At 40.5% G+C, this 14,589-nt stretch overlaps 1 protein-coding gene across 10 annotated transcripts in view; it reads left to right on the plus strand.

Moving 5' to 3' along the window:
• Positions 1-14,589, plus strand: part of LOC136838612 (claspin-like) — a 134,383-nt gene that overhangs the window by 92,477 nt on the left and 27,317 nt on the right. For all 10 annotated transcript variants that reach the window (XM_067103865.1, XM_067103871.1, XM_067103863.1 and 7 more), the window contains 3 exons: positions 797-1,002; positions 1,878-1,971; positions 10,213-10,363. In XM_067103865.1, the coding sequence (XP_066959966.1) occupies positions 797-1,002; positions 1,878-1,971; positions 10,213-10,363 (451 nt within the window). The remainder of the gene's footprint in view (positions 1-796; positions 1,003-1,877; positions 1,972-10,212; positions 10,364-14,589) is intronic.

Genomic DNA, 14,589 nt, shown 5'->3' on the forward strand with positions numbered 1-14,589 from the left:
ACAGTGTATGCTTCTCCAGGCACTACAACCCTGCTGGGTGAAATCGGTAGGTGCTCTCTTACCAACAAATTTTTATCACACTCAGACATCTACTGCACCTGTTCAATCCCATTATTTCATACTTTCCTGACTATGCAGCCAAACTTACATCCAGGTGATCTCTCACCATAATAGACTTGCAATGAGAGTGAATTTTTGTTAATACTAAAAGCAGTGAGAACAAATGTTGTTATATAAAAAATTTTAAATTAAATATAAAAACTTAGAGCAATCATATTATAAATTTAATATTTCATATATACAATACAGAACAGCCAATATATTGCTACCACAAAGTTGACTTGTTGAGTATAGGTGCCCTGATGTACTTGAATGAACCCTTAGTTGAGAGGCAGGAGAAGCAAGGTCGTTTCGTGGGGCAGAAATACAGTCCGTGCATCTGGGTGTTTGTAGCATTTGATTAAGCATTTTGCTTTTTGCTTTTGTGATGAAACATTCATTGAACTGCTGTGCAAAAAGCATTTCAGTGATCCATGCCTTGGTATGGGATTTTTTGCTTGGTATACAGTGCCGTATACTTGCTATACTTGCTGTGAAAATTTAACTAAGAGATTAACTGACTTTAAAGCTGATACCTAATGGATCTCACTGTGCAGTCATGATACTCACCATTACATTATTGCAGCTACACTCCTTTCTTCAGAGAACTTTTATATAGTGAAAATTTTGTGGCACTGTAAGCAATGACTTTGTATTGAAGCAGTTGAGTTTTTACAAAATTTCTCTCAAATTTCAGGCAGAAGGAAGACAGTTTAGGTTGTATAGGAAGTGAATTAACTCTGCTTAAGGATCACAGCAGAGATAACAGTGGGGTAACAGAAGCAGGGAACACAGTTACAGCAGAGCCACAGATGATAGTTATGTCTTCTGATGATGAAAATAATGATAAGGATATGAGAAGTAAAAGGAAAAAGAAACGAAGAAGGATAATTGCATTTTCAGGTTAGTTGGTACTTGCATGGAGTTTTGTATGTGCATAGAATATAATTTTTTTATATTTAAGCAAAGATTATTATCTACAGAGTTGTTGGCTTTTTGTGTATTTATTTTTTAGAATAAGATTGACACTAGAGCATTATAGACTAAGAAATAAGATTGACACTAGAACATTATAGACTAAGAAATAAGAGCAGTAAGCTATTGGGATTCATATCTTGTTCAAATACACTACGGTATGCTTCTGTAGAAGTAAAATCTTAATTTTGCAAATGACTTAAAACTTGAGGTGTGTGGCAATGATATAAGTATCTATTTGTTTCTTAGCCCCTTACTTATAATTTACCCCCAAAGTCTTGATTATGAATTTCCTGGGAACTCCATTCCCAGTTTATTAAAAAATTTCTGCCAGTTTCTTGGATTCTTCATTTAATGCATGTTTAACCAGTAGGTTTCTAGATTTCCTATACTTTTTGGCTGGCATGTTTGTCAAAATAAATCCGTAACATATTTTTCTTATCATTGCAAGTTTTTATCCCTTTAACCCTTTATTGCTTGAATTATGAAACCATGATAACAAAAGTTAGATAAATGTTATGAAATCGTTACAGTACTACCTACCTTACTAATACCTACCTTATTAATAGTTGCCTATATAATGTATTTTTCTTTAAAGCATCAATTCCCATAAGTGGAAATTCAAAATAGAGGTGCACTATTCATTCTGAAAAACTCATATTGTAATCATATACCTTGTTCACATGTTAAGTTGAAAGCAGTATAACTTAGGTTAGAATTGTTTACAATTTTGTGATCACAAAAATAATAATTCAGCAAAATAATTCTGCCTTAGTTTGTTAACAGAAAAGTATATTTTGCAGATGATGAGGATGCTCAGGATGCTGTTGAGTATGATGATGAAGAAAATGAAGTTGCAAGAACCACATTCACAGGGTTCAAAGACAGAATCAAAGGGTAAGTATTAATTACAGATCTCCTTAGCATCTATAGTTCAGACTTATTTAGTTTTTATGTATAGTACATTTCAGATTTAGTATGTTCAGAGGGCTGATCTAAACCTTGTAAGTGCATGCATTACCTGATCTGTTCTTCTGGAAAGATCATATTCAGTCCATTTTTATGAGTTTAGTCAGTAAATTTGAAAATCAGGTTGAGTATGTGTCCAGACCATGTATGGTATTTATGGGTGTAGACACTAAATCTGGTCATCTTCCTGAAGCACAAATATATGATTTAGTGTTTAAACCCATAAATACACAGTATGTTTGAACTTCCAAGATGGAGATCAGATATAGTGTCTAAACCCTTTAATACACACTAAATCTGATCTTTTCCTCAGATGAGTTCTGAACCCATGAGTACATATTAAATCTGACTTTCTGGGAAGAAGTGAGACTAATTGGTTTTGATACATAACAAATCTGATCATCCTCTGGGAAGATCATCAGAGATAGTGTCTCAACCAATAAATATAGTAATCTTTCAATTATTCGTATTAATAGAGCCAAGGCCTTGTCAGATATGGGCAAAATCTGGATAAGGTCAAGTAAAAAAAATTCCCCCTACCTTGTCAACATTGCATAATCATAGACAGTCAGTATGCTTATAAACAAGTAAGTCATCAAGCTGGTCGAAATCTCAAGTTTTTTCTTCAAGGGCAAGACCTTTTTTGCAACTGACAGGTGCCAGTGCCCTTAGTACATACAAGCATAAGCCCTAACAATGCCTAGATTACTTATACAAAAGCCACGACATATTGCATCTCTCGAGTTCAGTACACATGATTTCAGAGGACTAAGGGTAGGTCAGAATGCAAATTTATTGCCAGCCATTCCAAAGTCTTTTGGTTTACCCGTTCAGCATTCATAAGCCACTTGGCACAAGGCATTCATATTAAGCTAATCAGCATGCATACAGTACTAAGTTTTCTTGGCTGAGCAGAGGTTATTACAGTAGTATTTTCCTTCCCACTCCAATGTATTTGGGAATCACTCTGCATTTGATCTCGAATTTAACACACAATTCACTGATTTATCCATGCTTTTGCAGTTTTATGTACTTCGTTAAATGCTTATAACTTGTTGCACTGAAAAAAACTGTGATTGAAAGAGTTTGAATAAGGGAAAAGCTTATGAGAGGGTTATTAGTGTATATAGATATACACTGAAAAAAACGTGTGATTGAATGAGTTTGAATAAAGGAAAAGCTTATAAGAGGCTGATTAGTGTACTTGTCCAATTTTGTCTCATCCATTTTCTTTATTCATTTTATGTTATGCATCCAGTCATTTGCCATAATAAGCTAAGATTGGTATTTTAATTTTGAATACCCTTATAAATACTATTTTGTTCATGACACTTACCTGACAGATATATATATATATAGCTGTATTCTCCGAAAGGGACCGACAGAAATTCAAAAACTTACGGCACATGCAGTTGGGCCAGGTGGTTAGTACCCATTCCCGCCGCTGGGAGGCGGTATCAGGACCATTCCATTTTCTATTCAGATTTTCTCTGTCGCCCGGTATTGTCAACACCTGTTGTCAATACCTCCGCCCTTGATTTCGTAAATTTTTTCCACTGAGTATTCTGATTGTCTTTTGGTTTTTGACTTTGGATTTGTGGATAGGCATACGCTTCTTTGGACTGATTTGATTTTGGTTTTGGCTATTTCTTAAACAAGATGTCTGGTTCTAGTTCTGCTAGTTTCAGGGTGTGTGTTGTGAAGGAGTGTAAGGTGAGGCTACCGAAAGCTTTGGTAGACCCTCACACAGTATGCATGAGATGTAGGGGGCATGTCTGTATGTTGGATGATCGCTGCAAGTAAAGGAGTGTGAATCATTGCCTGATTCTGATTGGAAGGCTTACGATTCTTACGTTATAAGCTAGAGCGTGATAGTGTAAGGAGGTCTTCCTCCAGAGTGTGTCTGTTGTTGGGAGTCAGGGTATTAATTTATCTCCTGTTAATCCTACTAATGCTTCTCCTTTCCCTGTAGAGTCGCCTTGAACCCTGTGATTGCGTCTGCGGAAGGTAATGCCCTTGCGGAGATTTTGAGCTCCATTCGTACTTTGGAGTCTAAGGTGTTGGCGATCGAAAGTGCAGTGAAGTGTAGTGATCCCCAGTGTTGTGGAGGGGGCGTCAGATCGGCCCTATAATGCCTCTAGGCCTGGACCTCTGCCGAACTCCCAGGACTTAGGGAATGGGCATGTCGAAAGCACCAAGAGGGTTACGGGGACCCCCACCGATCTGGCGTCCCTTCGGCAGGCCTTGTTGGCGTCTCCCAGGCTGCCAGGATCGTAAGGCGCACGGATCCTTAAAGGACTGCTTCTCGCGTCCTCGGCGCCCTCTCCCACGTAAGGGGTCGCGTTCTTGGTTGGACTCTCGTCCGTTCAAGAGGAGCTGCGTTGAAGAGGACGCTTCTCCTCTTTTCGTGCTTTGGAGTCTTCTCCCGACTGGCTGCGCGTTTTGCCGCCGCAGAAGAGGACCAGGACTTCTTCGGAGGAGGCGTTGCTGAGCGTCCCAGCCGCCCCAAGAAGAGAGCTCTCGTCGCCCTTGGTAGAGGAGGAGGACGTCTCCTTCCCCTCTTCTTCTCATAAGAGCAGCCCTTCTCCTGAGAGGGCTTCTCTCTCCTGAGCGTCTTCTCCAGGATATGCAGCGGCAGTTAGCTTCCCTTTCGCTGCTAAGGAGATGGGCCTGCGTGGCGCCCGTAAGATTTGACGCTGCCAGTTAAGAGATCTAAGAGGTCTCCCTCTCCTGCTCTTCGTTCGTCTCTCTCTCTCCTGCGGTTTTCGTAGTCGCCCTCATCGTTCATCGGATCATCAGCTCTCCTTGCCTCGTCGTGGACGCAGCTGGCTGATCAGGACGCTCCTCTTGCAGCTCGGCTTGCCGCTAGTAAGAGTTCGCGCCAAGACGCTCTTCTTGACACTCCTCTTGCTTCGCTCTTGTTTTGGCGTTTGGCAGGACGCTCCCCAGGGCGCTTCTCTTCATTCCCGATCTCTGCACGGCGCTCGTCAGGACTCTCGTCAAGAAGCTCGTCAGGTCGCTCTTCAGGACTCGTCAGGGCGCTTCGGCAGCTTGTGAGGCAGGACACTTTCGGCTGCTTGTGAAGCGTGGCTCTTCAGGACGCTCGGCAGGGCGCTTCTGTACGAGTTACTCCGGACTTTTCTGCTGCTTCTTCCCACGAGAAGAGGTCTCTGGGCAGGTGGACCCAAAGGTCTTAGTCTCCCTCTAGCCCTGGAAGACTCTCCTGTCGCTCCTGTTGAAGAGGGTGGTTTGTCTCAGGAGTCGGACTCTGCAGAGCAGGAGCAGCCCCCTCTGTCGTCTTTCTCCGACTACCGGGTTTTGGCTAGTATGCTTAAGGAACTTTTTCCAGATAAATTTCAGCCTACTGCTCCTCTTTCCCCTCCTTCGCAGTTAGCTTTCTCTAGAAGGTGAGAAATGCTGCGGGGTTTCCTGCAAATGAAGACTTCTCTGGCTACTAGAAAAGCTCTCAAGAGAGTCAACTCTTGGATGGAAGATAGGAAGTCTCAGGAAAATCTTCCTTCGCTCTACCCCCGTCAAGATTGTGCGGGAAAGCTGGAATGTGGTATGAGACGGGGAGAGGAAATTGGCTCAAGGGTTCCTTTCTTCCTCTCAGGGGCGACTTTGCAAAAGGAGCCTTGTTGATGCTTCAGGAGGTCTCTCCTTTCAGGGCGAAAGTGTCCTGGACTCTTTCTGAGACCGACCACCATCTGAAAGGCCTTTTCAAGTCTATGGAGGTCTTTAACTTTCTGGACTGGTGCTTGGGGGGCCTTGGACTTCAGGACTAGTAGTCCAGATTCTATTTCTCTGGGGAGCTGTCCAGTGTACTGTCTTGCATGGACAAGGCAGTCAGGGATGGCGACCAGATGAACTGGCTTCCCATTTTTGTACAACCCTCCTAAAGAAGAGGGCTTTATACTGCAATTTTGCTGCCAAGTCGGTTTCTCCTGTTCAGAGGGCTGAGTTACTTTCTGCCCCTCTGTCCAGCCATCTCTTCCCCAGCTGCTTGTCAAGGATCTCGCCTCCAGCCTTAAGGAGAAGGCTACTCAGGATCTCCTTGCACAGTCTTCCAGAGCGCCCTAGTGTCCCTTCCACGTCTTCGCAGGGACTACCAGACCGAAGAGACAGAAGCCCTTTCATGGGAGATCTTCCTCCTCTAGATCTTTTCCCGAGGAAGAGGTCTCTCCAGAGGCGGAGCCACCCCTTCTAAAAGGGGCAAGAAGTGACTTTCTCCACCTCCAGACACCAGTAGGAGCCAGGCTTCTCCTGTTTTGGAAGCCTGGAAAGTAAAGAGGGCGGATTCCTGGTCCTCAATGTAATCAAGAAAGGTTACAGGATCCCGTTCTCGAAAACCCCCTGTCCTCAACTCCCAGAGATCTGTCGCCTTCTTCCGTCCAGAGAAGCAACAGATCCTTTTAGATCTGCTGGAAGAAATGATCAGAAGAGGCCATAGAGCGAGTCCTGGATCTGGAGTCTCCAGGTTTTACAATCGTCTCTTCCTAGTTCCAAAACAGTCAGGGGTGGAGACCAGTCCTGATGTCAGCAGACTGAACAATTTTGTCGTCAAAGAAAAGTTCAAAATGGAAACGCCCCAGTCTGTTATCAATGCGCCTTAAGACCAGGCGATTGGATGGTCTCTCTGGACCTCCAGGACGCTTATTTTCATGTCCCCATTCATCCTCAGTCGAGAAAGTATTTGAGGTTTGTCCTGGGGGAAGAGTGTACCAGTTCAGAGCTCTCTGTTTCGGACTGAGTACAGCTCCTGGTCCGACAGTCTTCACAGTCCTGATGAGGAATGTGGCGTTGCCCGGTGGCTTCATCTTGGCGGGTATAAGGATCTCGCTCTATCTGGACGACTGGCTCATCAGAGCCACATCGGAAGAAAGGTGTCTGGAGGACTTACATTCAACTTTGAGCTGACAAAGTCCCTGGGACTTCTTGTGAATTTAGAGAAGTCGCATCTGATCCCCTCTCAGTCCATTCTTTATCTGGGGATTCAGATGGATTCAGTGGTTTTTCGAGCTTTTCCATCCCAGGAACGTCAGCAGCACTGCTTTAGAAAAGTTTCGGCCTTCCTGGGGAAAGAAACATGCTCGGTGAGGAATGGATGAGTCTGCTGGGGACCATTTCATCACTGGAGAAGTTTGTTTCCCTGGGAGACTGCATCTCAGACCCCTACAGTTTTTTTTGCGGACAACTGGAAGAACAAGGAGGATCTGGAGGAGTCTCTCAGGATCTCTCTCTCTGTCAAGGACCATCTTGGTGGTGGCTCGATCCCCTTAAAGTTGGCAGAAGGGGTCTCTCTCTCTTCAGAACCCGACCTAGTGTTGTTTTTCCGCGTCCAGGGAGGGATGGGGAGCAACACTGGGGGGGGAGGAAGTGTCAGGCACCTGGAAAGGGGAACAGGTGTCCTGGCACATCAATCTAAAAGAATTGGCGATTTTCTTGGCTCTTCAGTTCTTGAAGATCAAGTTGCAGGCCGGGTAATTCAAGTCAACTCAGACAACACCACGGCCCTGGCGTACCTCAAGAAACAGGGAGGTACTCATTCTCGGTCCCTGTTCTTGATTGCCAAGGAGATCCTGCTGTGGGCACATTCTCGTCGGGTGACAATTCTCACTCGTTTCGTAGCAGGGGTCGAGAATGTCCACGCGGACCTTCTCAGTCGGCAGCATCAGCTTCTGCCAACAGAGTGGACTCTGAAGCAGGAAGTGTGTCAGGAGCTTTGGAAGCTTTGGGGACATCCCTGGTGGACATTTTGCAACTTCAAGGATCACAAGGCTGCCTCTTTACTGCTCTCCCGTTCTCGACCGGGAGCCCTAGCAGTAGATGCCTTTCTCTGGGACTGGAAGGGTCTAGATCTGTATGCCTTTCCCCATTCAAGATTCTGGGGAAGTCGTCAGGAAGTTTGTAGCTTCAGAAGGGACGAGAATGACTTTAAAATTTTTTTGGCCTTCAGCGGAGTGGTTCACAGAGGTCATGTCTCTCTTGGTGGGTTTTCCAAGAACGCTTCCTTTGAGAACAGATCTTCTCAAACAACCCCACTTCGAGAGGTACCACAAAACCTTCCCGCTCTGAGTCTGACTGCATACAGACTATCGAGAAGTTGCTCAGAGCCAGAGGTTTTTCTAAACCAGTGGCTAAAGGCGACGCCAACGCCAGGAGAGCCTCATCCAGCGCAGTGTACCAGTCTAAGTGGGTCATTTTTAGGAAGTGGTGCAAACTTAAGGGAATTTCCTGTACCACAACCTCTGTGTCCCAGATAGCGGACTTCCTTTTTTATTTGAGAAAGGATTTAAAGCTGGCAGTCCCTACCATCAAAGGCTATAGGAGTATGCTGTCAATGGTCTTTAGGCATAGAGGCCTTGACTTATCGGACAATAAAGACCTTCATGATCTTCTAAGGTCTTTTGAGACGTCTAAGGTAGCCGCCCCTAAGTTACCTTCGTGGAATTTAGATGTCGTTCTAAAATTCCTGATGTCCAAGAGATTTGAACCTTTACATTCTGCTTCCTTCAAAGATGTAACCAAGAAAGCTATTTTCCTAACTGCTCTGGCGACTCCACACGAAAGAGAGTTAGTGAACTTCAAGCGATCAGCAAGATTATAGGTTTCAGAGGCCCTGATGCTGTCTGTTCTCTGAGCCCTATGTTTCTTGCCAAGAATGAAAACCCGTCTTCCCCTTGGCCCAGGTCCTTTGAAATTAAGGGCTTGACGAACATCACTGGACAAGAACCTGAGAGAACCCTGTGTCCTGTCAGGGCTCTGAAATTTTATTTACAGAGGACCCAGGATTGTAGAGGTCCTTCTAGCAATCTTTGGTGGTTTCGGTTAAGAGGCCTGATATACCTCTCTCGAAAGAATGCCCTGGCGTTTCTTTTTTGAAGTCCACCATCATAGGACGCCCATTCCATTGTTCTAGACGATCTGATTTGAGAACTTTGAAGGTCAAGGCTCATGAAGTGAGCCATTGCTACCTCAGTGGCTTTCCAGAAAAACCAGTCTCTCAATGACATTCTGGGTGCCACTTTTTGAGAAAGCAATTCTGTCTTTGCTTCTCATTATCTCACAGAAGTAAAGACATCCTATGAGAATTGCTTGCGCTGGGACCTAGTAACGTTTCCGCAAATACGATCTTGGGGGCAGAAAGCGACTCTCATCCTCTCCTTTAGTTTTGTTTTTGTGTGTTTTTAAATATTTTGATGTGTTGTTTTTATGGTTGTTGGGTCTCCACCTGTGGTGGTGCTGAGTCCTTAGTTTATGTTAATTATTCTTGACGTAACTAGGCTTGGTCAGGTGGTTGTTTAGTTTGTCCTTTTGCCCTCACAGTAAGGTCATATGGTCTAGTCACATTGTGGTCTCGCCCCTGTTGACAGATCGTCTAGATTTCACCAGCTTTATAGGTCTCTACCCCGCTGGAGTTCTCTAGTAAAGCAGAAGCAGACTTGGGTGACAGTAATCACGAAGTTAGCAATGCTAACAGGTAAGGAACCAAGGCGTCAATCGCCTACATATGTTTGTTTCCTAAATCCTATTCTGTCTCTTCCCACCTCCAATGGTGGGATTCAGCTATATATATATCTGTCAGGTAAGTGTCATGAACAAAATGATATTTTTATGATAAAATAAAGTTTGTTCATACTTACCTGGCAGATATATATAATCATAGTACCCCCCTCCTCCCCTCAGGAGACAGTAGTTCTAGTTTCTAGAAAATCTGAATAGAAAATGGGAATGGTACCTGATACCCGCCTCCCAGCGGCGGGAATGGGTACTAACCACCTGGCCCAACTGCATGTGCCGTAAGTTTTGAATTTCTGTCGGTCCCTTTCGGAGAATACAGCTATATATATATATATCTGCCAGGTAAGTATGAACAAACTTTATTTTATCATAAAAATATCATTTTGAATGACTTGGAAATATAATCTGTTGGTTTTGCTGCAGAGACCATACAGTTAACAAGTATAAAAACCATCAAAACATTTTATATGGGAACTTGTTTATCCATAAATATTTATTTAGTATTTTATTTTTATATATAGTATATATATGAAGGCCAGTTGAAGATGTAAGTTGGGAATTTTACTGCTGTAAATGCTTATAAATTCAATGGAGTGTTTATGAATGTTGTCCAGTATGAAGGTTCTGAATTCCATTCATATATTTCAGTGGTATTCGAGCGGATTTTTTGGATCAGGAAGCTGAGTTGTCTGATGAGGATATAGAAGTGTCAGAGGATGAGGAGGAAAGAGGTGAAGATCAACTTGAATTAGAGGAAGGTGACCTAGAAGCCTATGACGAAAATGAGCTGCGAGATCAGGTGAGTCAAGTTTATGCTGTTTATGAGTTTTCTCAACAGTATGTAGTATAAAGGTGTGCAACAAGGGAGACTCCTGGGAGCTTCACTATATAGGTGATTTAACGTTAACAGCAGGAACAGAGGAATAGGTTTTAGAAGCGTTTAAAAGATTTAGTTTTTGTGTAATTATGTGAACATACAGCAGGTATAGTTACCTGTTGCCTCAGGGGTCCTCTGAATGTGAATTCAATACCTTTGTTTTTCGAGTATATTGATTACTTTTCTGTTTATCCAAAACTTTGGCCATTCTATTTAATTGTGTGTGCATATTTTTGTCCAATCTGTTTAACCCTTTAATGCCAACTGGACGTATTTTACGTCAACAAAAATTGTCTGTTGGGTGCCAAGTGGACGTAAAATATGTCGACTACAAAAAGATTTTTTTAAATATTCACGGAAAAATACGTATAGGCCTCGTTTGCGAAAAATTTTAAATTGCGCCTTGAGGGATGCTGGGAGTTCACAGATCACACTGTTGTTTAGTTTACAAGCGTGACCCAGCTGCGCATGCGTGAATTTCTTTCTTATCCCATAAAGAAAGCATCAGCTGACTCTGCTGAAAATCTCAGAAATTCTTTAGTCAATTTGTCGTAATTTTTGCACCGTTTTCTATTAGCCTTTACATAAAGTTTTATATATGTAAATGTGCACAATTTCATGTAGAATACAACAAAAAATAACTCATGGTTGTAGCTTTTACTAATTTTGACATATTTTCATATAAATCACGATAAGTGCCAAAATTTCAACCTTTGGTCAACTTTGACTCGACCGAAATGGTTGAAAAATGCAATTGTAAGCTAAAACTCTTACATTCTAGTAATATTCAATCATTTACCTTCATTTTGCAACAAACGAGAAGTCTCTAGCACAATATTTTGATTTATGGTGAATTTTTGAAAAAGACTTTCCTTACGTCCGCACGCGCTAACTGCTGAAAATCTCAGAAATTCTTTAGTCACTTTGTCGTAATTTTTGCACAGTTTTGTATTAGCCATTACATAAAGTTTTATATATGAAAATGTGCGCAATTTCATGTAAAATAAAAAAAAAAATGACTCATGGTTGTAGCTTTTATCAATTTTGACATATTTTCATATAAATCACGATAGGTGCCAAAATTTCAACCTTCGGTCAACTTTGACTCGACTGAAATGGTCGAAAAATGAAATTGTAAGCTAAAAATCTTACATTTTAGTAATATTCAATCATTTACCTTCATTTTGCAACAAAAGATTAGTCTTTAGTACAATATTTTGATTTATGGTGAATTTTTGAAAAAAAATTTTCCTTACATCCACGCGCTAACTGCTGAAAATCTTGTAAGAGCCTGACGCCGTCTCTTCCAAACACGTGTGTTCGTCGTCCATCGGAGTGAACAAGACAACAAGAGCGCCTCTTTTTCTTTCTCTAAAGGAACGCGATTTCATCCATACAATATTTCCGTCTGTTTCTCCCTAACCATTGTTGTCTTAATGTATGTACAATTACCACTACTTGCATTACCATGCAAGCATTCTAATCATGTACTCATAATGTTCCAACGAATCTTCTGTATCAAAGTGTGTGTATGTTTCTGTTTATGAAGACGCCAAACGTCTTGCCACTCCGATGGACGATGAACACACGAACACGTGTTTGGAAGAGACAGCGTCAGGCTCTTACAATCTCAGAAATTCTTTAGTCACTGTCATAATTTTTGCACAGTTTTGTATTAGCTGTTACATAAAGATTTATATGTGAAAATGTGCGCAGTTTCATGTAGAATACAATGAAAAATAACTCATGGTTGTAGCTTGTATCAATTTTGACATATTTTCATATAAATCACGATAAGTACCAAAATTTCAACCTTGGTCAACTTTGACTCAACCGAAATGGCCGAAAAATGCAATTGTAAGCTAAAACTCTTGCATTCTAGTAATATTCAATCATTTACCTTCATTTTGCAACAAACGAGAAGTCTCTAGCACAATATTTCGATTTATGGTAAATTTTTTTAAAAACTTTTTCCTTACATCCGTGTGCGCTAACTGCTGAAAATCTCAGAAATTCCTTAGTCAATTTGTCGTAATTTTTGCACCGTTTTGTATTACCTGATACATAACGTTTTATATATGAAAATGTGTGCAATTTCATGTAGAATACAACAAAAAATAACTCATGGTTGTAGCTTTTATCAGTTTTGAAATATTTTCATATAAATTACGATAAATAGAAAAAATTCTACCTTCGGTCAACTTTAACTCGACCGAAATGGTCGAAAACTGCAATTGTAAGCTAAAACACTTACAGTCTAGTAATATTCAATCAATTACCTTCATTTTGCAACAAACTGGAAGTCTCTAGCACAATATTTCGATTTATGGTGAATTTAAAAAAACAACTTTTACGTCCGCGTGTAACGAATTCTTGCATCATTTTGTAATATTATTTTCTCTGTGTTGCTTTGATTGTTTTACAATTTGTTATATACCAAAATCATTGCAATTTAGTGTACAATACAACGAAAAAAAAATAACTCATTAGCTTTAACCGTTTTGCTCACAGCGCGATTTGTATACAATTATACATGAAATTTTTTTTTGCGCTGTCATATATTTCAATATTTACATATGATAATTATATTTGTTTCATTTCTGATGATTGCATACTAAACTTCAGGCAATGAGAAAAAAAGGAGCCAAAAATGAACTCTAAATCTTAAAAACTAAGCGTGCTGTGATTTTTAAAAAAACTTTTTCCGCTTCGGTGCTAACTCTCAAACCCCGTCGGCATACAGCAGACACTTTTGTAAATAGAGGCTCGGCGTTTAAGAGAGATGAGGTTTGTCCTTACTTAAAATATTGAGAGTTAAATTATTTATGAGTTATTAGAGAGAATAACATGAGAGAGAGAAGTTATTCTTAGGTTAGGTATCAAAAGATGGAAATTCATGGCGTAGGAAGGAAAAAAAAAAAAAAGAGAGAGAGAGAGAGAGAGATTTCAGTATGTAGAAATCCTTTGACACACTGTGGGCAACGCTCCCCTTGTGTCATATGCCAAGTTAACCCTTAAACGCCGACTGGACGTATCGTAAGTCGACTAAAATTGTCTGTCAGGTGACGAGCGGACGTACCGTACGTCGACTACAAAAAATTTCAACCTTCGGTCATCTTTGATGCGACCAAAATGGTTGAAAAACGCAATTGTAAGCTAAAAGTCTTACATTCTAGTAATATTCAATCATTTACTTCATTTTGCAACAAATTGGAAGTCTCTAGCATAATATTTCAATTTATGGTGAATTTTAAAAAAAACTTTTTCCTTATGTCCGCACAGCAACTCGGCCGAAAATTTCAGAAATTCTTTTGTCATTTTGTCGTAATTTTTGCACCGTTTTATATTAGCTGTTACATAAGGTTTTATATAAGAAAATGTGTGCAATTTCATGTAAAATACAACAAAAAACAACCCATGGTTGTAACTTTTATCAGTTTTGAAATATTTTCATATAAATCACGATAAGTGCCAAAATTTCAACCTTCGGTCAACTTTGACTCAACCGAAATGGTCGAAAAACGCAATTGTAAGCTAAAACTCTTACATTCTAGTAATATTCAATCATTTACCTTCATTTTGCAACAAACGAGAAGTCTCTAGCACAATATTTCGATTTATGGTGAATTTTTGAAAAAACTTTTTCCATACATCCGTGCGGTAACTCGACCGAACATCTCAGAAATTCTTTCGTCACTTTGTTGTAATGTTTGCACCATTTTATATTAGTTGTTACATAAAGTTTTATATATGAAAATGTGCGCAATTTCATGCAGAATACAACAAAAAATAACTCATGGTTGTATCTTTTATCAGTTTTGAAATATTTTCATATTAAATCACGATAAATAGAAAAAATTCGACCTTCGGTCAACGTTAACTCGACTGAAATGGTCAAAAACACTTACAGTCTAGTAATATTCAATCAATTACCTTCATTTTGCAACATACTGGAAGTCTCTAGCACAATATTTCGATTTATGGTGAATTTTTGAAAAAAAAAATTTTTTTTTACGTCCGCGCGTAACGAATTCTTGCATCATTTTGTGATATTTTCTCTGTGTTGCTTTGATCATTTTACAATTTGTTACATACCAAAATCATCGCAGTTTAGTGTACAATATAAAGAAAAAAAAATAACTCATTAG

This window comes from Macrobrachium rosenbergii, chromosome 5 (assembly GCF_040412425.1).
Source record: "Macrobrachium rosenbergii isolate ZJJX-2024 chromosome 5, ASM4041242v1, whole genome shotgun sequence".
Classification (NCBI taxonomy): domain Eukaryota; kingdom Metazoa; phylum Arthropoda; class Malacostraca; order Decapoda; family Palaemonidae; genus Macrobrachium; species Macrobrachium rosenbergii.